This window comes from Microchirus variegatus (genome assembly GCF_963457635.1).
Source record: "Microchirus variegatus genome assembly, chromosome: 5".
Classification (NCBI taxonomy): domain Eukaryota; kingdom Metazoa; phylum Chordata; class Actinopteri; order Pleuronectiformes; family Soleidae; genus Microchirus; species Microchirus variegatus.
Window position 1 is genome coordinate 32,528,008 of NC_139806.1, and position 24,446 is coordinate 32,552,453.

General features: G+C 43.2%; 1 protein-coding gene across 1 annotated transcript; it reads left to right on the top strand.

Moving 5' to 3' along the window:
• Window positions 1-502: 502 nt before the first annotated feature.
• On the top strand, window positions 503-22,647 carry aff3 (AF4/FMR2 family, member 3; the record flags this gene model as incomplete). Its single annotated transcript, XM_083890048.1, has 19 exons — window positions 503-574; window positions 2,289-2,333; window positions 5,795-5,869; window positions 6,894-6,927; window positions 8,054-8,111; window positions 8,678-8,729; window positions 9,002-9,036; window positions 9,169-9,358; window positions 12,577-14,580; window positions 15,390-15,517; window positions 15,603-15,765; window positions 17,986-18,089; window positions 18,473-18,536; window positions 19,878-20,014; window positions 20,127-20,198; window positions 20,284-20,377; window positions 20,761-20,810; window positions 20,926-21,131; window positions 21,895-22,647. The coding sequence occupies 19 exons, from the start codon at window positions 503-505 to the stop codon at window positions 22,014-22,016; spliced, it is 3,705 nt and encodes a 1,234-aa protein (XP_083746174.1). The 3' UTR covers window positions 22,017-22,647.
• Window positions 22,648-24,446: the final 1,799 nt, after the last annotated feature.

Below are 24,446 nucleotides of genomic sequence, written 5' to 3' on the forward strand. Positions count from 1 at the left end.
CACTGTCTCTTTGATATTTATATCAGCAACTTTGTGATTGTCATGCACACTGTATAAGGTTTAACTGCGCTCCAGTGGCAAACGAAAAAACAATTAGTGCAGATTAGTCCCCATAATTAATTGCTACGCCCCTGTCGATTAACCAGGCTGTTCCCTATATATGTAGAATGTTAATGGGGGAAAAAAATCACAGTTGTGTCTCTGGGAAGCTATGTTTAACAGTGTGAGAGAGAGGTTTTGGTCATTATCATCATCACACAGTCAGAGGACTGGTGAGTCGTGATCTCCATGTGTGTGTGTGTGTGTGTGTGTGTCACTGAGGGAGGCAGAGGGTGATGTAGGCGGGCCGGTAACGTCAGGGATGACACACACACACACACATACACACACACATACTCTCCAGCAGCCTCCGCTCCGTTCGCACCGACACCGCAGCCGCTGCTCCTGACGCGGGTCCTCACTGGTATGGACGCCGGAGGAGAGCGTTGACCAGCCAGGAACCATGCCTACTGTGCTCGGTGGCAAAGGGAAACTTTCCATTGTCTGTTTTCTGCTCCGATGCGCATATTCTCAGGTAAGAGAATATAAACTGTTATGTAGAATTAATATATTACACTACGGAATGGAAAGTTGTGGTTATTATTTGTGTCTTTGTTATGGTTTGTTCAGTGACACAAATGTGACTTTTTTTTTTTTTTGCAAATCACACGTTGTCTTTGCACCATTCCAGTGCATATTTGAAGTCAACATTTGCACAGTTTGTAAAGTAGCTTCAAGTGAACTGTGAGGAATCACCTCTCTCTTAACTCAACGCTGGGTTCAGTGACATGAGTGGCACACGCTGTGCTCTAGACCTTATTCAAATTCATTTTGCAAATTAAAATTCTTCACACTTTCTATGAACGGAGCCCAACACAGATGGAAATGCCAAATGCGACCTGAAAACATGCATAACTCCAGTAATTTCACATAGTTTAAGAATGCAACAGGTGGTTGGCAGTGTAGTTGGTTTGCATGCTGCTCTCTGCAGGTGTTATGATGGGTTGTGGTTTGTTTTGGTCCTGAGGGGTTTCACTCATCTGGGTATTGCACCAGAGCTGTGATGCTACAGTGAGTATGGCTGTGTGAAACACACTGACTGCACATGATAACTAACGACTAATGGGTCTGTTAGGGCAAAAGCAGGCCTGACCTTTGCCTGAGCACTGCTACAGGGTGATCGATTACTGTGTGTGTGGCTATTTATGTTTTTTCATTCAGCGCTTGCAGCCTCACAACTGCCATGTGGCTGAAATGATCAGACCCATTCCCCACACAGTGTTCTCCATTTAAATGCACCAACTCAGCCAGACAGACAGAGACCTTAGTGAGTCATGCCTGCAAGAAGAGACCGTTACACACACAAACACACACATGCATGCATGCACTCTGCACTACACACACAGCTTCTAATGTGCATGCACAGATGACAAAAAAGACTTTAAAAGTAAAAAAGTCTAATCTGAATTAAAGCTTGAGCAGCTCGGTTCTTGGTTTTTCGTGCTCAATGAAGTGAATTTGAATTGTGAGTTGAATTGTAAAAATGAAAGAAACGTGGGGGGGATAAGAGTGGGAGTCACACACACACACACACATACACACACAGATAATGGGGTAACCTATCAAGGATGCAAACAGCTAGTTGCTTGCGACAGTATCAGTATCTGACTGATCATCTGCAGCTGTGATTTCTAAGATATGAGTCATCAACGTCCTCTTAACTCTCACAATTAAATGTGGGCCCGTGTGTGCGTGTGTGAGGTTTACAGTGAAGTGCTTCACTGCAGGGTAAATGGTGCAAGAAAAAGGCGGGAAGCACTGAACTCAAAGTGTGTGTGAGTGTGTGTGTGTGTGTGTGTGTGTGTGTGTGTGTGTGTGTGTGTGTGTGTGTGTGTGTGTGTGTGTGTGTGTGTGTGTGTGTGAGACAGAGACTGAAAGTTCACACGTCACTCAAAAGGCTTGTGAAACAAATGAGTTCCTGTACTCTACTGTACTGTACATGTGAGTGTATATACAGAATGTGTGTATTTTGCTTTATTTGCCTCACAACACAAATTGAGTTTTTACGCACTGTGCCAACTTAAATGTAATTCAGATGTTAAAATATAGTTTTTAACATGCACAGTCAACAACATACAGCTGATAAATTAACTCATGTGAAGCGTAGAACAGAACAAAAAAAAACTCCCCCTCATTAGCCGTCAGTTTCAACTTCCTGTGACTCATTTATCGTCGTCTCTTTACCAAAGGTAACAAGAAGTCAACACAACAGCTGTGCCAAAGATATTCTGGAGGTAAGAACTGACTTTACTCAACTTCAATCTTGTTTTTTTTTTTGTTTTTTTATGTCCACTGGCAGAATTGACCTTGAATCTATGCAATGAGGAGTTCAGTTTCTGATTAAATGTACTATGACCAAACAGACAAAATGTGTCATCGTCACAAATCATGAAGAGTCTGTGGGTTTGAGTCACTGATGTCTTTAGTTTCATTGACTGACTGCATGTTATTACTCAGAGCAGGAAACAGCGGCAGCATCTCACAAAGTCACTGTCCATTATTTTCATTTTCAACGCGTGTGATTTGAGATAAATGTGAGAATATAGTTGAAAATATTTGATGTAATGTCTTTAATTCAAATATGCAGAGGCCAATTATTAGCACATTAAATATTTTATTGTAGCCGGTCATTTTTTTCAGCAGTAGAATCCACTTTTTTTGTTGTGCTTTTGTTGTGCTTGCTCGTTCCATCAATCAGTCTTGACATAGATTCAAAATGATTGAGAGCTTGAAGCTGATTGGCTTAGAGCAGAGCTCTCCAGCTTAAAGCTGCAATTGGTTGTTTGTTTTTGCTTGTTGTTGATTACATTTTTTTTTATCATTTATTCAGCCCCAGTTTAGTCCATGTTAACAGAAAGGATGTAAAATTGTTTGTTTGCTGTGTCCATTGTCTAAAAACAGGCCCGATCAAGCAAAACTATCAGCACAGGTGTGGGCGGAATTGTAAAACTGCTAAATAACCAGGTTTTTTGAGCAGTCACGTTTGAAAGTTTCCGTGGGTGCTTCTTTGTGTTTTCAGTCATACATAACCTGTCTTGCTTTACTAGTACAACCGACATCACTTCCTGAGTGCAGCATGGTAGCAGACATTCATTCATTCATATTTGGAAGTTATGAGCTACAGCTTAAAGGGTTAAAATGCTATGCTAATGCACAGTCAACTCGTGCTGTTCATATTTGTGCCTCTTGTTGTGGACACTGTCATCTCACTGCTGGTGTATGAATGCCAAAGCCTTGTTCATACTCGCCGTAGTGTGCCGGGCGCACGCCAAAAGTGATGTCATATCAGCTCCAAATGGTGGCGCGGCGCTAGGGCACCTCTGAAATCTGAACATTTGATCACAATGAGTACAAAACTGTCCCCCGACTCACCTGAGCTGTGGCTTTTTCTGTCTGAAGGCAGCATCGCAGAAGCCAGGGGAAACGCAGCGGCCACTGTGGGGTCACTGTTGAAATGTGTTGCCGACATTAAAGGGACAATGTGTAGTATTTATGGGTTTATATAACCCAAAATCCACTTTTTATACATATTATGTGCTCCTGCATTGTCTAGTCGCTGTATAATAGTTTTTGTTTCATTTTCGTAGTGTTTCAAAAAGTCATGTAAAATAAGATGGTCGCGGGCCGTGGTTGCATAGCCACTGTTAGCAGCGAGACGCCATGTTTCTACCGGAGCCTGTAAGGACAAACACGAGAGAACAAATCTAGCGTCTCTTTACTTGTAGCGGAAGTCCCGCCTCCTCTCTCTCCGCTTCGTCTGCTACGGCCGCGGTAGCTCCGCCCTCTCCCTCGCCTCACGAACCTCATCTGCTGACACGGAGAAAGACGACGAGGACGACATTTGACCAGCTGCGGATACCGTAGCGCTCAGGGAAGGGAGGGGGTGAGCAGAGGAGCAGTTCTTTGTTGTACATTTCAGCCTCTCCTCTAGATGGCACTATAAACTACTTACTTCACCTTTAAGGCATGGATGGCATTAAACTTCTTGAGGAAATGACAGGAAATATGGAAGTTAGTTATGTTATTCTGACACCCAACTAATGGCACTTGGCGAGGCTCAACTCTACTCATTACTGATCATGGCTCCTTATTATTTATTTAATTACTAACATCCAGCACTTTGGAAAAATGCTGTTGTTTTTGAACGTGTATTATAAATACATTTAGCTGGATTGGATAAAACAGAAAAATACAGCAAACCCTCAAAGTAGAAAAGGAAGAAAAGAGTTTTAAAGTCCCTATAATTCACTGCTACGCCCCTGTCAGTATACAATACAGATATACTGTATATATACAGTACAATACAGTATATTGTGAATACCTGTTAATCAACTAATCAGTTAATTGACAGCTAATTTCAGCTCACATATACCTTTTAGTCTGTGCTCAGTGGACTTTAGTTTTGTTTGGAGGTTTTTTTTTTACGATAACAGAAGAATATGAATACAGATACATCAGGTGAGGGAGGGGTGGGAGCAGATAGCAACACATATTGCTCCACCTGGGAGTCGTGTTGTTGTTGTAGGAGGGAAGCGATGAGGTGCTGTGTCCTTGGTGACTAAGGGAGGAGAGATAATGTAGTGAGAGGATAACTGAGAGAGGAAACACTGGCTCTCTGGGGGTTTACTGCACTGTGGAGAGAGAAGAGGAAAGATTTGGAGTCACCTGGCATATTCATTAAAATGTCTTCTCTCGTGAATGAACAAATGCCCCCACAGCAGCTTCCAATCCCAATAAATCAAACAGATGGTTTGTCTCTGCTATATTATATATCGTATGCATAGGCAAGACAATTGATATTTTCTGTACTAGTATAAAGACAGGAGGTAAGGAAACATGCCAGATGAAGATGGAGTTCAGATGGCTGTCATCTCCTTTACAGCGGTCATGCTAAGCTTCATGGCTAGTGGAAACTTGTAATTGTCTAATTTAGGGCTGCAACAATGACTAATCTCAGATTGTTCAGCCTCTAATATGTGAATATCTTTCGGATACTTTGCTCCATATAACAAAGACATAATTCAAACTGAATATTTTTGGCCTGTGGATGAAACTTTACATCTAAGAACATCATCATTTGCAGGTTTGGAAATTCTGTGCTCAATATTTTTCAATATTTTATGGACCAAACAACAGTTTATCAAGAAAATAATTATTTAATAAATTCATCTCACAGCGTGTGTGCCGCTTAGACCTACGTCCATCGACAAATCGCCAAAAACCATGGAGCCGAAACACAAAAGGAATGCTAGTACAGTGTATGGTTTTACATGAAATAATACATTACCTAAACTGAATCTCAATTTAAAGCCGTAGTGTGTAACTTTTAAATATAAAAACGTCTGCTACTCAAACCACTGTCAATTTTTTTCATACGGTACGTGGAATGCTGTAGATCGTTACATATCAATTAAAAAATAAACAACCTTTGTGCTCACTCGAATATGAAACGTCACGAGCAGTGACGATAACACAGAAGTCTCCAAATCACTGCTCATTCACACTCCCCCTGGTGGAGAGAAAGAGTCAGCTGTGCTCTGATACTGACCTTTACTGTATGTTTGTAAATGGAAGAGGAAAGCTCCTCTTAAATCAGAGGAGAATTGAAGAACTGTCTAACCACAGATTCAGGATGCTTGGTGGTCAGAGTGTGTGAGGACCATCACCTTCTGACCAACTCTCTGTTGTTGTGCAGGACATGACTCAGTCCTGGCCGTCCCAGCAAGCCTTAGGAGGTGACCAGGCTCAGCGAATCCTCTACAGCCCTAAGGTATGTGTGTGTTGATGTTGTATAAGTGTGTGTGAACAGATGGGAGGGAAGTCTGATAAACTGCCTTTATATATATATTATACTGAATTTCTCCATGTTGGACAAACAAAACCAGACAATGCTGGCCAAGGCTCTCTGTGGAAGAATTGGTGAGAAAATAAGACAAAATCCAGATGTGTATATTTTTGTCAGCTTAGGTTAAGTTTGTAATCTGTGACACAGGTCAGCCTGATGCTGTCCCAATGTGTCTTTTATATGAGAACGGATTTCAAACACAGAAACTTGGAGCAACCTCACATACCCTGAGTTTAGGGTTCCAAGATGGCTGCCACCATACAAGTGCTGCTGCTTCTTCTGCTGTTTAAATTTGAACTAACTCCAAGTCTTTGAAGAACGAGACCAGATCATTAAGTTTCTGATGATTTGATGATGACGACAACTGGGATTAAGATTAGTATTGTGTCTGTGATATGCAGAAAGGTACTGCTAAATACTCTGCGGTCTGGAGATGATATTTTACTTGTTCTACATGGAAAATGAGAGAAGGGGCTCTTTGCGTTTACTGCACCTGCAACATGAGCTGCAGAAACGTGTGTAGTCTAGGGAGTTAATAATTGTGCTTTTAAAACTAAGAGTGAAAGGTGTAATTTAACTGTTTTTAGTTGAGATACTTTATTTATTACTTATGAAGTCCCAGTCCCTGATTGAAAATAGGTTATTCATAACAAATGTAGTTGTTTTTCTGGTTAAATAAAAAAAATATACATTTCTGCTCATATGCAACCCTCAGTGCAACACAACAGACGTTTAATAGACAAAAACATGTTGCAGTTAGAATGTGATCTCACCTCTGCAGCCCAGTCTTCATCTGTGTGAGCAGCTCAAGGCTACATTAGCCTCCATTAGCATAACACCTGTATCCTTTCTTCTGTTTTATTGATTCTCATCCTTTTTTTGTCTGTTGAGAAATTATGTAAAGCAAAGATTTTGATGCACTATTTGTCTGTTCATTTTCTGTCTACAGGATGCAAAACAAGCGACCGCACAACAAAGGCAAGGTAAGTTTTGTTGTGTAAGAAATGTATTATATTAATCATCGGAAATAACATTAAATTGAACAGGCTTCACAATTATGAAAAGTTACATTTTCATTTGAGGGCCACAAATTGAATAAGCCTGTAGCAATTCAACACACAGGTTGCCAGCAGATAGCAGCTAACTGCTATGCATCAGAAATGCTAAATGCTACTTAATTTAAAAGCGTAGTACCCCTCTCAAAAATGTGTCAACCATTAAAATATAGACTTTTCTTCCGGACAGGGAAGCAAAACTAGTGATTTTTCTCTCCCATACACAATGTTTCTGTCCTTCATGATGGTCACTATGTCAGTTTATCAATCAAAGTGGTGCAGATTCTTCAGATTCTGGAAACACTACAAATATGACCCTGACCAATCATCGTTCATGGCACTGTGGAAGTTCATAGGTCATCGGGGAGGCGGGAGCCAGGAGTTGTCAAGCATGTTTACCGAAGTGCTGTGGTTGATGATGTGGTCTTGTTGTGGTCGTCCTCTGAGGAGATGACAAAAGTGGAAGGTTGTACTGTTGTCAAAGCTCAAAGATACGTTCTTCGGAGTCTCTTTTCCAACTAACAGAAACAGCAGCATCCCTCTTCCTCTTCACCGTGTTTATGTCTGTATGTTCAGTCGCGTCAGAGCACACTGTTATCCTATTGGTCAACGTCCAGGAGCATGTTGTAGGAGATCAGGCCAGGCAGGAAAAATTCTAACATACTCGACTTCTCACTAGACACCAAATCTCTGTTTTTCCAGTTATGTTGTATTACACGTCTGTTCATCTTTCCCAACATTCATAGTTGTCCGATTGTCTGATCCTGGCATTACACTTTGTCTGTGGATAAAATATATTACATATATTGCAGCCGACCTTTTACTTTGAATCTCTGCATGCTGCTGACCCACTAAAATTGACCGAAGTAGATCAAAAGCTTATAAACATAAATCAGAAGTTGGAACAGTCATGGATGCGGATGTGGATATGCACAAACACAGTGTAACAACAGGTGGAACTGCATCTCTCTGTTTCTTTTTGCAGCAATACTGCAGTTTTTATTTTGAATAAATATCTAGCGATGGTCATTCTCTGTCTCGTTCTCTCTGACAGGCCGGGGGGATGTTCAGCTGCGAATGACCCGCCGCCCTCACATGGCACCTCACAAATCGTAAGTGAGGCAAGAGGCAACGTGATCCGCCACAGGTCATCGAACCTGAACTGCGGAAACTGTGGAAAAAAATATAAAATAACATTTATACCAGCCCCTAAAAAAATAATCACTCTGCACTCTGTGTCCACGCTGCCACCAGGAAATGCGTTAATGGTTGAAAAAGACAGTGATGTGTGGTAGATAAATAGTGATCAGTCAGCTGACAGTGCCAGTGTTTCAGGCTATGTAACATAAGTCAGGTCAAAGGTCAGGCCACGGTCCTGAAAACTGTCAGCGGAGAGCGATGTGCTCCTGTTTGCTAACTCCTCGCATCCTCTCTGCAATGCGAAGCAGATGTTCGGCAGCAGCGCAGCCGACTGCAAATGATTACAGCCTCCATTATGTAACATGTAAAATGATAACGCTTATCATTTGGGGAAAATATGGGGAAAAGTCTTTCAAGTTTCCATAATTTTGCTAAAATAAAAACTACAAATAAGTGAGGGAAATTTTGTAAATCTTATCTTATTTATGTGGTATAAATAATAGACATACACGCGCTTTGTCCAACTGTTTGTTTACAGTATGCTCGCTGATGACCTGAAGCTGAGCAGTGATGATGAAGACACTCATAGGGTGGGTAACGTGTTTCCTTCAATCACTTTCATAATTGTTTTCTGATACTTTCAAACTAGACGTGTGTGTTCAGTCTGTGGTGCGACTCCAGTGTTTGGCAGATCAGTATGTGATCACACGACCATACACAGCACAACGCACCGATACTGTACACTTAATTCGCCTTGCTTCTAATTATCAAACAGGAAGTAGCAGAAGTGACATATCGGGTTGAGCAAGTTGTTCGCTTGGATGACATATCTGTGCTTTCTTTTTTCTTTCTGTCCCTGAAGGCCACTCACGAGTCAACTTCCTGGGATAGACACAGGTATTTGCTTACATAATGTCCGTGTTTGTTTGTTTGTTCTATTGTTTGTGTGAAAAACAACAGCACCTATATGTGTGTGTGTGTGTACCTATGCTGACCTCTCTCTCTCTGTGTGTGTGTGTTGACTGACAGCCAGTCAGCACAGCACGGGCACACACATGGCAGACGGGTGAGACATTCCAGTTCCGACTCTTCAGGCTCCGACTCCACGGTGGAGTCGGTCAGTAGCGGCCTTCATTCCCGGAGCCAGAGTCCAGACGTTCACCCAGATCCTGCATCGCCTGCCAACAGACATCCGCCCTGCAACAACAACAACAAGGAGGTAGCAATGCTGATCCACAGCTCTATATCTCCTCCGTCTGTCTCCTCCTGTGTCTGTGCGCCTTCAGGTGGATTTTCTGCAGGGAGTGGTGACCACAGGGCAGTTGATGGCAAGTGTGGGGGGGGGGGGGGGGGGGAGACAGAAGAATGCATTTGAGCTGGAGAAGAGTAGGAGGAGTAGGATGTAGGGTCGAGGCAGGAGGGGAAATGAATGCCTGGGTGTCAAATCAATAGGCTTCGCAATCAGGAGGTGGAAGTGATTTAAATAAAATCATTTAAATCCTCTTCAACAGTAAAAAATCCCACTTGAAAATGCAGCCAGTTTACATTGATTTATTAAAGATAAATAATGAATTATGAACAATTTGGGAAATGTTCAGAAATTGCTATTATCCATCAATATGTTCGTACAAGCAAACTGTCCACGGTGAACCCCGCCTATCGCCCTGTGTCAGCTGAGTTAGGCACAGCACCCCCGCGAGGATAAAGTGGTAGATGATGGATGGATGGATGTTTGTATCAGTGTATCATCTACAGTATATAAAATGAAAAGAGTTTGGTGTTTGTAGCCTTAGAATAAGCCTTTTATTAGGGATGCATAATCACACACTGGGGCTATTTAATACGAATCACTTTGCTTTTAAAGTTTTAGAATAAGCCTTTTTTATGCATGTTAGCAAAGAGCCTTGCTTTACAGGAGCCACCATCTTGTGTCACCATGTTTCTGCAACAGCCCGAATGGAAAGACCAGCCAGACCGTGCATTTTGTATTTGTAGACGATTACTATGCAAATAAAGAAGGTTGTTATGGTTGTATTACCACTGGACCTCTTTAAAGCGGAACTTAAAGCTCCCCTGTACAGTTTTGGTGTACATATTTTTACGACACCACCAACTTCCATCCATCCGTTGTCTACTTTATCCTTGTTGTAAAAACTCACCAGTGACAGATGCCCCCCATTCTCTCTTGCATGCTTCTGGCCATTTTAGAAAAGTCAGTCTGATTACTCGTGTGTAGCCCTTCGATCAGTGAGTTATTCTTTTCCTTGCTACAATCCCTCCACTACAATTGTCTCTGCTTATTTTTCTCAGGCTCTGCCATGATGAATGCCTAAAATAACACTATTGCTGCTTTGATCTCATATCTCATTTCTGGCTGGGGGCGGCATGTGTGTAGTGCCGTAAAGCAATTTGTTTTCTTGCGAGACCTCCTGATCCTGAGGACTCCGGGTCAGCAGTCCTGATCTTGCAAGACTGGTTTTCTGCTAACAGACAGTTATGGGAGTGGAGACAGCCCCCCACTCTCCCCGCAGCAAGTCATTTAGCCATCACAATGTCGATGAAGCTGTTCAATTAGGGTAATAATCCTGGATAGTTCCGCTTTTTACGTCTTGGGGTGTAGGGCATGCTCGGAAAGATGGGCTTTTGGAGGTGAAGGGCATTGTGGGGGATGGTGTGAGGCTTGTGCTACGTGGGGAATGAAGGGGAAACCTGCTCCACTTTTATGAATGGAAGGCCCTGTACAACATAGCAGTCTGTATCACTAAACATGCACTACAGTGGGCCGATATTTAGAGTGAGGGAGGGAGGGAGGGAGGGAGGCAGTGGAGTGAGGGTGTGTTTTTGACGGGGAGTGGGAGGGGAAGAGGAGGGGAAGAGGAGGGGAGCTGCACACCATGTGTTTTTCATTTGCGTGGAGCGTTTGAGTGTCTCCCGGAGAAGAGATGGGGGTTGGAGTTTCTGCAAGCAGTACAAAATCAAGAGTTCCAGGTAGTGAGAGAAAGAGGGAGGGACAGAAAACAGAGGGAGGGAGGGCACCCAAGACGGTACAAGAGATGCAGTGTCTTCTCTGGAAAGAGGGCGAGGGATGTTTGGGGGGGTGGGGGGGTCACTGTTTGACTTGAGGAGCAAAGGTTTAATTTAGCTCCTGGTCAGCTAAGAGCGCAAAAGGAGAAGGAGAAAGAGGGAAGGAAAGAAAGAATTTTGCTCTCCAGGCGTGAGTATCCCGTTCTTGTTGTTTTTTAAATCAGCGTGAGGATTCCTGCTTCTCTCTGGTCATTCTTGCAGATACCAGGCTCGTTGTTGAGCAAACATCAAACGGAGTCATTTGACATAAGTGAATGGTGGGGTTGAGCTACTGTAAGCAAGTGATCGTTTTGTGAGTGAGCCATTTAAAAGGATGTATTTGTGTCAGCTGAACTCTTTATTGCAATTTTTAAGGCACCAGTCACGATTCAAATAGTTCAAAATTGGCTGTTTTGGTCAGTTCGGTGCAGTAAATGTCTTGCGTCTAGGACGGCTCCGTTGGAATGTGCAAAATACAACATTTGCACATTCCAGCTGAGCCATGAGCACACACTGTCAGTCCTCGTGTGGTTGTCAAACACAATGCCGAGTAACCCTTCACTCTCTGTTTGCATCTGCAATAGTGCATGACAAGACATTTACAGTTCAACTGTGCAATGACTCGCATGCTTTACTTAAGTGCCATTTTGAGGATTTGCACTTCTGCAAGCCAGAAATAGTTCACTAAATATACTTAGCAGTTACTTGGCTACTTTCAACTTTAAGTCTTTTTCAACCCTTTATTTTTGAGGGGAAAAAAACCATGAATTTTGCCAGGAAGGTATCCTGAACTTTAATCAGAGACACATCAGAGCACATACCACAAGACTGATGATTAGTTTTAAACTAGGACCACAATGACCTCTGCACTGAAATGACTCACCTTATAGGCAAAGCTGTGCAATAACTTTATTTTGCCCTGTTTGCCATGCAGCTGAGTATGTGGGTGCTGTTTGTTTGTGAATGGCCGGTGTGTGGTTTGTCACAAGTATATTGTCTTCAGATCATGCATTTTATTGTATGTTTTATATAATGGCAATAAAGGAATCTTATCCTTATTAAATTTAATTATTACATTAAAATGCAGTCAAATCCAGTCTCCAACAAACCACAATATAACCTTTTAAAGACAGAATCAATGCATCGGTAATAAATAATACAAACAATTGCATAATATGATAAGGAATACATTGTTCTGTACATTTATTTGATTTGATTTTACTCTCAATACTTAAAGTTGGATTTTGGAAGACTTTTGCAAAGGATCTAAGCTTCTTCCACCATTGCATGTGTGCTTAGCCTCTGTATTAGCATGTTTCATTTTAAATGGATTTACTTAATGATTAATTTCGTCTCTTTCTTTGTTTTTGGAAGACTTCCCATTCAGATCGTCCCTCTGCTGCCCAGTGGCAGTTGGATAAATGGCTAAAAAAGTCCCGCAAAAAATCTGCCAGCAGTGAACAGCAGCAGGATTCTTCCCAGAGCACTACAGGACGACCGCCCTCTCCTCACACCCAGCACGCCCCATCTCCACTCAGGGCGTGGGACAGCAATCAGGAATACAGCCCCAGCCAAAGCCCTATTCCCAGCCCGCAGTTCAATTACAACCACGACGACACCCCCCTTCCTAGTCCTGGTTACAGCTACTGCCCGAGCCCCAGCCCGTTCACCAGCACCTGTGCAAGTCCGAGCCCGAGGCACAGTTCAATCCTCAGTCCGGCTCTAAGTGTTTGTCCCAGTCCGTGTGGGAGTCCAAGAGGCAGCAGAAGCCCAAGTCCTGCAACTAGAGGTCCTCCGAAAAGCCCGAGTCCAAGCTTACCTTCTCCTACGAGGCTGCGCCACTATCCTGAGAGTCAACCTGACCAAACTTCCAATTCTCACAGGACAAACGTTAGGTCATGGACTGGCCCATTGCCTAACAGTGACAACAGGAACAAGCTCACAAATAAAAGTTATCCTCACCCGACTCATCAGCACAGGCCCAGGACTCGACCCGCACAGGACCAAGACCAACACCAAAGCAAATCCAAGGCTTCCGCTGCTTTGCACTCTGACCGGAATCACAGCCACAAATCTAGACCCAAATCTAGCTGTCATCCAAATCTCAAGCAGCTCTCAGATGCCCCCAAAGCCAAACACTCATTACATTTTGAGCAAATCCAGAGTAGCAGCTCCAACCACAAGCTCAGGCCTCAGTTTCAACCCAGCTCACAACTTAGCCCCACAAGAGCAAAGCACTTAGTTCCTGCTAGTCGTGAAGCCAACGCTAGTCATAGTTCACAATCTACCTCTAAAACTGTCAGTAACTCTGGTAGTGGGTCAAACTCTAGGGCTAGTCTCAGCCTTAAACCGAGGGCTAAGTTGTGGGAGGCGACAGCACCAACTGCTGTGCATGTTAATCACACAAAAGCATCGCAGAGGAAACCCCACGCCAAGGACCAGGAGGTGGATCACAGAAGAGAGCATCCAAGCCAAGCAGAGGCGAGAAGACGCGAGAGAAAGGAGGACGGACATATTCGGGAAAAACCGAAAAAAACACAGGAGAGAAAGGAAGAGAGGAGGCTGGCGGAGGAGCAGCTGCTGAGACGCCCCTGGATCCAGAGCTCAGCAGAAGAAGAGGAGGAGGAGGAGGAGCAGGAGGAGGTGATAGAGAGGCAGAGGAGGAGAGAGGAGGAATCAAAAGGTGAAAACAGGAGGAGGGAGCAGCAACATAGACGCGAATGGCAAACAGTCGAGGCCAAACAGAGACCGCACACCGACGCCAAGCAACACCGCATTAAAGACAACTCACACCTCCAGGGGGCGACAAAAAAGGGAGGGAGAAGTGAGCGGGAGCGAGAGCCACAACCGGACCCTTCACCTCCTCCGTCACGCTCACCAACTCCTCAGAGACCACCATCGCCATCCTCATCTTCTTCTACTTCTTCTTCTTCTTCCTCCCACTCTACAAACTCAGATTCAGAATATCAGGCTCCGATCACCAAAGTTCCAGCAGACTCCACCTCTCACGAGAGACTCAGGAGGGGAGGGCAACAAGGCCCAAAGAGACCTGATACCAGCAGGCCTAAGGCAGGGCTCATCAGAGGCCCCATCTCCACTAAGTCAAGTGAGGGGCAGCAGGGAGACGGGAAGCAAAAGCTCTACACACTAGTCCCTTTTGGGCGAGGTGATCAGGCCACTGTTTCCTCCCATCGAGGGCTTCGAAATCTGGTGGTGCAGATCGACCTCTGCCTGCTCAAAAGGGTTCCAGACAGCACGACGAGTTCCCCCGTCAAAAAGCCGCCATCCTCTCCCTCCTCCTCCTCTTTGTTAAACAAGGACAAACAAAGAGAGGCAATGAAACACCTGTATGAACCCGACAGCAAAAGAAAGCGCAAGGTAAATAACGGCCATGTACTATCTATGTACTTTTCTGCTCTGTTGAATGGGATGTTTATCTGTAAAGCAGAAATGTCCTTAAAACCTGTAGGACGCAAGCTTACTGAAATGTGTTTTAAAGGTACAATATGTAGTATTTATGGGTTTATATAACCCAAAATCCACTTTTTTATATATATTATGTGCTCCTGCATTGTCTAGTCGCTGTATAATAGTTTTTGTTTCATTTTCGTAGTGTTTCAAAAAGTCATGTTAAATAACATGACCGCGGACCGCGGTTGCATAGCCACTGTTAGCAGCGAGACGCCATGTTTCTACCGGAGCCTGTAAGGACAAACGCGAGAGAACAAAACAAGCGTCTCTTTACTTGTAGCGGAAGTCCCGCCTCCTCTCTCTCTCACCGCTTCGTCTGCTACGGCCGCGGTAGCTCCGCCCTCTCCCTCACCTCACGAACCTCATCTGCTGACACGGAGAAAGACGACGAGGACGACATTTGACCAGCTGCGGATACCGTATCGCTCAGGGAAGGGAGGGGGTGAGCAGAGCAGCAGGTCTTTGTTGTAAATTTCAGCCTCTCCTTTAGATGGCACTATAAACTACTTATTTCCCCTTTAATATATTTCCCTAAACATGTAAAATCTTTTTAATACATATCACAAGGAAGGAGATTTATAACCATTTAAAATCCACAGTTTTTTGTTAGATTCAAACCAAAGTCAAATGTTTTCAATCAAAAAGATTGTAGACGTTTCCGCGCATCTACAGCAGCATGTGTCTGAGGCATGTTCCATGTGTGTTTATGTGACCAGTTGGAGAATGGCGTGTCCCATAGAGACAGCAAGAGGACTCATCCTCAAACAGACGACCTCTCCGGTCACACGGAGTCATCGACTCGCACGGCGGCGAATGACTTTTTGACTGAGACCACGCACAACGGGTGAGTAAACAACACGGACGCCATTTTGGCTCACACAGTATGTGCAATTTCATTGTGTCGTCTTTGCACGTGTGTGTGCTTGTAGGTATTTGGAGGAGTACTTGGACAGCAAGAGGCCGCTGTCTCCTCTGTCTCCGCTGTCCAACAGTCCTGAGCCTGCAAAGCCTCCCCCCAAAACCAAGGCCTTAGAGCAGCATCACATCCACACCCACAAGAACAGAGACAAGAATAGAGATTCTTCTGTGAAGGTAACAGCGTTATAAGGTCCCTGAAAAGTGTGTATACCTTAGTTGTAACAGGTGGTTATTTCAGCTATTCCTTTCCATCATTCCACACCCTGTGGCATCAACAAGGCCATGGATATCTTTCATTTGTAAACCCTAGAGTTGGTTGTGAATGAAAATCCCAATAGATCGGCAGTTTTTTCTAAAATACTACATCTGGAATTAACAAACCTGTGACATTAAAGCGGACCTAGATCGGAAGTTCCTATTAACGCTGTTTTTTAGTGTGTATCTGCGTCATTTACTTGTTCATGAAGCCCTGAAGGTTCTAAACAAACAGTTCAACCATTGCTGAGAACGCTGTGTTTATTGTAATCTCGGGGCTCAGCGAGATCACTGAAAATCCCGTAATAGTTACGTAAGCAGCGGTTCTCCTGAACAGCCGATCGTCCTGCTCCGGGCACTACTCCGGACACATCCGGTTGCGTACATTGAACCGCAGAAGAAGAATAACGTCCGTTGTGGAGGTGTTTCACGAGCGACAGTGTCTTCTGACTCTGGGTCTGACTCCGGGTCAAAGGTCGTCAAAGGGACTGTGGCGCGGAGTCGTGAAGAAGCTATTTTTAAACATTGTTAAATCAATGTTTTGATAATGAGGAGCAGTGCATCCACCGTTCCAGAGGGGGGAGCTGTGCTTCTGAGAGCTGATGTGCTGAATAGTACTGGCCAATCACAAGACTCTGTCTTCTGGGGGTGAAAGTTCACTCTGAAATATTGCGGCTGACGAACAGCATCAGAAAAGAGGATTTCAATCGGCTCGTTTACAGCAACTAGGAGGTTTTTGACCATAAAAAAAAGTTAATATATGTAAGTAGACCTCCATAACTAACATATATGTGCAACAGGACCACCCTATGTGACCTTTAATTAAGTAATCCATCCATTCAATCATTCATTGTCTACTGCTTTATCCTCCACATGAGGGTCGCAGGGACATCGCAGCTAACTTGTTGCTCCAAACCTGTCAACTAACATGTTTTGGGGCTGTGGGAGAAAACCCCTGCACACAGGCTATGTTTACATGGACACAAGTAATTGAAATAAGAGTCTGAACAGACTAAAAGTATGTCCAAAAACTCTGATCTGATACTGCCCATTCAGAAACACTTTTCATTCTGAACAAGAGGGCTGCGATATGCCGATGGTCATTCTGATCGGTGTGATCATGTGATCATGACTTCCTACTTTGGTGCTGTCATGTGTCTGTTCCATGTAAACATGGTGTATTGAACCGATGATCTGTTTGGAGAACACTGTGTGTTTCCATTCTACAAAAGAAAAATGAACAGACACTAAAGTCACAGGCGCAGAGGAGGAGGGAAATGAGATGGATAGTAGACAGCGTTTGTTCTCTGTGGAAGTGAAGCTTCTTCTTCTGCTTCTATTTCCTGAGAGTTAGACAACACTGCACATGAAAATAGTATATTCTGACTGAACATTTGATGGATGTCACAATTGGATCATTGAATTTTGCTTATCCAAGGGCAATATATTGTCATATTTCATACTGTCAAGTTTTTTATACTGTAGTTTTCTCATCAGTGCAATATCCATATCCTTATTTAATATCCTTATTTAATAGCTCAACCTTGTTTCCTTACACTATAAATACCATGTGCATACTGTGTATATTCTGCAGACCGGTTGTAATGTACATTCTACATTCTATTTTGAAACCTATTTTTATAGTCAGTGTTAATATCTTTATATATTGTACTTTATATATTCTATCTCTTTTTGGTAATGCATGTTTATTATTTATTATCCTTATCTTTTTTGTGTTGCTGCTGTAACACTGGAAATTTCCCCACTGCGGGACGAATAAAGGACTATCTTATCTTATCTTATCTTATCTTTTTGGAATGAAGACATTTTCACATATAAACATGGTCTATAGAAAGGCCCTTGGTCGAACCAGGATCCGAACTGGCAACCCACTTGCCGTGAGGCAACACTGTCTGCCGCGTTGCCCATGTCACATTCAAAGTCACTTAAATGCATGTTGACATTGAGTTGCTGCTGTGTGATTTTGCTGATTGCAGTTTTGCATTAAAAAGCAGTTGAACAAGTGTACCTAATAAATTGGACGTGCAGTGTATGTTGTGATGTGACAAAACAGCCTCAGTGCTGAGTTTCTTACGACACGTTGGTTTAATAATTCTTTTTTTTTACCTGTAGACTCAGCCCAAAACGGAGGTGGAATGCGTTAAAGTGTCGAGACAGGCCCAGCCCCCGCCTGAGTCCTGGGGCCCTGCTGGACACATGGGGACCGCAGCTAACCACGAAACGTGAGCGATGCTACATCCTCTAAATAGCCTCCACTGCCACACATTCTAACCCTGCATGGCATCAGGCAGATAAAGACTCGTTTATTGTGACTTTCTGAGCTACATAAAAAAACACAGTGGACTCAGAAGCAGGACACTGAGATGCAGGTTGTACTTAGAGAAACAGGAAACAGTGCAAGATGAAGTGACTACTGTAATATAATAGAACACAGGTGACAGTAATGAAGAGTACAGACATGTCATCAAGCTCATGGGTGTGCAATAATGACAGGAAGTGCAAAAAAATAAAGAATAATGTTAGTTATCAAAATAAAACAGGAAATGGCACAGAATGAAACAGATGTCATGGCACTTTCTTCATCGCTCTCCATTCTCTCTTCTAGTCCACACCACGCTGAGTACTATTTGCACGAAGCTAAGAGGATGAAGCACCGTGCAGATGCAATGGTGAGTCGATCAACTTTTTTTATTTACAAAATAAACAACAACAACTATGATAAGATGAATCACTTTGATATATTTAAACTGTCAGCCCATCCATCCATTATCTACCGATTTATCCTCCACCAGAGGGTCGCTGGGGGTGCTGTGCCTATCTCAGCTGACATTGGGCGATAGGCGGGGTTCACCCTGGACAGTTCGCCAGTCCAGGGCCACATAGAGACAAACAACCATTCACTCACACTCTCACACCTATGGTCAACTTAGAGTGGCCAATTCACCTAATCCCCATATTGCATGTTTTTGGACTGTGGGAGGAAGCCGGAGAACCCGGAGAAAACCCACGCACACACGGGGAGAACATGCAAAAATAAGGCCCTTGTTCCAAAGTTGTTCCAAACGGGACTCGAACCCAGGAACCCGGGTCTTCTTGCTGCAACGGCAAGAGTGCTAACCACTACACCAACCGTGGGCCCTTAAACTGCCAGTAATTATGAAAAAATAACAATTTACATAACAGGAGCATTTTTTTAGGTGTTAGCTTAGCATAATGACTGGAAGAAAACAGCAAGAGAGTTGAAATATGTATTTACTATATAATATAATTACTATTATAAACTATACATACTGTATCAATAATCCAACAATTAAAAACATGCAAAGTACATTCTATAATAGTATTGTGTGTGTGTGTGTGCGTATTTGTTGCCTCTTAAGGACCTTTTTTTGGCATAAACACTGACCTTGTCAGGACCATGGAGACCAAAACCTGGTCCTAATGAGGCAAAACCTACAACATGCAATTCATGGATTAGGTAAATTGGTCACTCTAAATTGACTATGTGTGGCCCTGTGATGGACCGGTGAACTGTCCAGGGTGTACCCCGCCTATCGCCCTATGTCAGCTGAGATTGGCACAGCTCCTCCCGTGACCCTCCTGTGGAGGATAGAGCCGTGGAAAATGGATGGATGGATGGTTTAGTGTAGGGTTAGGATGTAAACTGTGGTTACATTAAGGTTATGGTTATGCATTAACTGGTTATGGCTCGTGATAAGGCCTTGGATAGGTTGTCCAAATGAATGGAAGTCAATGCAAGACATATATTGATAGAAACAGCATGTGTGTTATATGTTGTAAACAATTTTTGGGGTAAATATTTGAACATTCAAAGCCTAGTATTTTCCACCGTGCCATCCTCATCATCTTCTCAGTCCGTTACAGACTTAGAGCACACGTTTAACCTTTGATGCTTAGACCTGTCCCAGACCCTGGACCCTGTCACGTTTGAGTTAACATCGGTCTCTGCATTTTGTTGAATGTTTGTTTGTCTTGTGTTTTTTTTTTAGGTTGACAAGTTAGGGAAGGCTGTGAACTATGTCGACGCAGCTCTGTCCTTCATGGAATGTGGCAAAGCGATGGAGGAAGGGCCCCTGGAGGCGAAATCACCATACACCATGTACTCAGAGACCGTGGAGCTTATCAGGTGAATTAGACAACAATGCAGCAACAGAAACATCTTATTTGGATTTGAACCTAGAAGACAGGGACACATAGAGCATACGAACGGCCCGGTTGTAACAGTGACGTTTCTTAAGGTACGCTATGAGGCTGAAGAGCCACTCTGGCCCCGGGGCGAGGCAGGAAGACAAACAGCTGGCCGTTCTGTGGTGCGTGTGTCATCTCCTGCGTTTATGCCACGTCTATCATTGTGTGGAAACAACCTTTTGATTTGCTCATTGTGTTCGTCCACAGTTTCCGATGCCTCGCGCTGCTTTACTGGCAGATGTTTCGTCTCAAGAAGGACCATGCCCTGAAATACTCCAAAGTGCTTCTGGACTATTTTAAGGTATATTTACACATTTGACGCGATGTTGTGGGTTCAGATATGGTCTCCTTATTGGTTGTAACTAGTGGATATTTGAGTTTTTAATTCAGTCTTTCCACTATACTCTGACCTCTGGCATCAACTCTGCTTTTATTTATGAGATGGTTGTGTGTGAAAATCCCAGTAGATCAGCAGTTTCTTAAATATTCAGCCCATCAACCATGCCACAAAGTTGATTAAATCACTTCAACTTCAGTGGGTCATATTAACGATATCTACATGCCTAAATGTGCTGATTTGTGATTGGCTGATTAGAAATGTGCGTTAACAAATGGTCAATTTGAATAGGTGAACCTAATAAAGTGTAAAATAAGCATCAGGCTGACATTGAGGTGTGTTTTCAGAGCTCTCCCAAAGTGCCTACTACACCACCCTGCTGGAATGACCATGGGAAGTAAGTGGATAATAACAAAAATCACAGACTCAGTTTCGATCCCTTTGCTTCCATTAACAGCCGCTGAAGCTCCACTGATGCCATCGCTCTGCTGTGCATGTGCTTTCCCTTCTAGGAATGTGGGAGGACCTCTTCCCTCGCTCTCACCCAACGCCAAAAACCTTGGAAGGAGTTCACACGGGGGCAGCGCCTCCCCCTCCTTCATAAGCATCCCTCAACGTATCCACCAGATGGCGGCAAATCACCTGAACATCACCAACAGTGTCCTGTTCAGCTACGAGTATTGGGAGGTGGCAGACAACCTGGCAAAGGAGAATAAAGGTATGCAGGTTCTTTATGGTGATCCTGGTCGTAATGAGGCAGAACCTCATTCCTGGGGAACTGGTTTAGTTTAGGACTAAAATTTGATCTATGGTGAGGTTAAGGGTTGGTCATTAAGTGGTTATGGTAAAGGTTAGGGATGAGGCTTTGTTTAGGCTGTCCAAATGAATGGAAATCAATGCAGTGTCTCCAGAAGTTCAACTGCATACATATGTGTGTGTGTGTGTGTTTGTGTGTACTTGTACATATATATTTTAGTGGACCAAAAAAACTCAAAAAACCACAGGAAGTGAGGACATTTTGTGAAAGTGAGGACAATTTGGCTGTCCCACCTTAAAAGGGATGTTTATGGGTTAAGATTTGTTTTTTGGGTTGGGGTTAGAATTAGGTTAGAGTTGGGTTAGGCATTTACTTGGTTATGGTTAGGGTGACATTCTTGTTGCATGTACTAAAGGAGACTGGTGACCAGTGCAGGAAGACTGCTTTTGGTCAGTTTGCTTTCTCAATTCAGGACATTTGCAGCTCAAGCTCTGGTGAAAATCAGCATCCAAGTTCAGTGATGACTTATGTAAAGTTACATTTACGCCGATGGTCTCTATTTATTATGCATGCTTTATAACGTTGTTGTTATAGTATTCTAATTTTTACCGATTCAAGGACAACAGAATTCACATTAGCTACAAGCTAACTCTGGTGCCAGTTGCTCGCTGTCCTCTTACAAACAAACTGATACAAAATATGTATTTTTCCTTTATCATGACAGAGTTCTTCAACTATCTGAACACGTTATCTGGGCCATTGACTCTTCACAGCAGCATTGCTCACACAGTCCAGTACACCAGACAAGCTCTTCAGTGGATACGAATTAGTGCCAAACTTAACTAAAGCTGCTTTCAGAGGACGCTTTCAGACGTGCACTCGACTCTAGAGATTCCCCCCGGAGATTGTGTGAAGGGGAAGTCGGCTGTGGAGAGCCTCCTGCGAGCTGCCCAGTCTAATCTGCGAGGGAGCTCGTGTGAAAACTCAACTGAATGGGTGAACGGGGGTCTCCTGCATGCTCAAGCCCAGGGCCAGCACCTCGCCTGGATGTCTCGTGTCTGATGAAGGCTTAAGATGAAGGCTTAAGAATGTTCCTCTGGATCTCCAGGCCCGGTGTCCTGAGACTGTGGACGTCTGTACAAATGACAAGAAAACACTGACACTTTTAGCGTGAAAAGGAGTTGAAGTTTGTCATCGTCATAGCATGTTGGGATGCTGGTCGCCCGGGGCCTTACTGTGCGTGTGGAACACCCTCTGAAGGTGTGAAGTCTCTAAATGCAGCTTCTTCCTCATCAGTGGATTAATCAGAGGTGTTGCAGTGTGAAATGCAGTGTCTTGTTACTTGCCAAATGTACCATGGATCAAAAAGAACTTGCATACAAAGCTTTTGTCAAACTTTGTATTTCCTTACCCAGCGGACTGTTTCTGTGGAGCCAAAAAAGAGGAGAAGGTGCAGACAAAGGAAAAACCCCAGCCAATCATGAACCACTTTTTTAAGAATAAAACACAGTTCTGCATCTTTTGCTAATGAAGTTTTAAATGATTTTTTTTTTTTTAAAGTGTTGATGTTTTCATTTTCATGTGGTTTTACTGTGCAATATTTGATGGAGTGTCAGTTTTTTAGTTAAAAACAAAACAAAAAAACAGAAGAATACACATTTGGTAAGTCCAGTTGCTAACATTAAAGGTTGAAAGTTGTCCGTTTTTGAGTGTGTGATAAAAATGAACCTTCTTTTAGGCAGTACAAACAGTGACAAAGGCAAAATAAAAAGGTGTTGGGAGCCACACAGTGGAATAGTAGCTAGCACATGAGCCAGTCTGACTTTCTGTGTGGAGTTTACATGTGCTCCCCCAAGTGCACATTGGTTTCCTCTGGGGTTAGTTGGACGGTCTAAATCAGGGGTTCTCAAAGTTTTGATACCCGAGGGCCAATTTAGGAACCCAACATTGGACTGAGGGCCGCCAAAGGAAAAAAAAAAGAAAAAAAACCCAGAAAGAAATCCCATTTGTAATCATTTTAATGACCAGATTGCAGTTCTACAGTTTAGCGTTAAGTGATATAAGCGTTAATTTAATGTCATTAAGTGTTAATATAATAACGCTTTATAATTTACTGGGTAATTACCCAGTATTTTGGCCATTGTTCTTACCTTCTAATTACAGGTTAATACCAAGTAACACATTTCTGTTACCATATATTTACTGGGTAAATAGCTAGTAATTGGGGGCTGTAGCTACCTGCTTATTACCAGCTTATAACCCAATAATACACTAAAATTCACCATATAGAAACCAGGTAAATACCCAGTATTTTTGTTTACACTTATTGGTCTGTATCCAGTAATGTCCAATAAACATTTAACAAGCTTAGTAGCTCCTGGATTAAAACTATCAACTGTAATTCATTGCGGGGCCGCCAGAAATGTTTCTGCGGGCCGCCTTTGGCCCCCGGGCCGCACTTTGAGACCCAATGGTCTAAATTGATCACAGGCTGGAGAGTCTCTGTATGTTGGCCCAGTGATGTCCAGGGTCCACTGTGATCAGGTTTTGCCCCGGGCCTGGTCCTAACAGGGTCCAAAACATTCTTCAAATCTACAATGGGGATCTGCATTTTTCCTCACAACTTACGAGGATCTTATTAAATGATTTTTTTTCCCCCCACAAAAATAACACGTATCTATCTGCGATGCTTCGGTCCACCCGTTTAATTTAAGGGAATCTAAGAAATGATATTGCCACTCACACACTGGCCCTTTAAGAATAAGTTTCCTCGCTATCGCTAACTAATAACTAACTCACACTGACACCGGTGGAACTGTGTGCAGAGACCAGTTGTGCAGAGATCTCACTCTCATTCACTCTCCATCACTGCAATCGTTCTGTCTGCTGTACCGCCGCAGAAGTCACACATGAAACTTCAGCATCCGGTGTCTGGTACCATAGCAACAGAGAACAGCCAATAGGGAGGCTCTTCAGGACACAACAAGCCTTGAGTCAATAGCATCCTGGTTGCTAGGCTTTTATAAAATATTTTTTTTTTATTTTCCAGGATTATAATATAAATGAATAAATGTATCCTTCAGCCCTCCTGCTACCTTGATCGATTGAAAAAAGAACAGATAAATCAGGTGTCAAATCAAAATCAGATCAGATATGACAAAGGCATGAAAACACTGAGCACACTGACGCTCCGATTGTGCCATTTTCCCTCCAGAATCCATTCACAGCAGCCATGTGACATCATAATGCACTGCAGGCATGACAACATATTTAAAA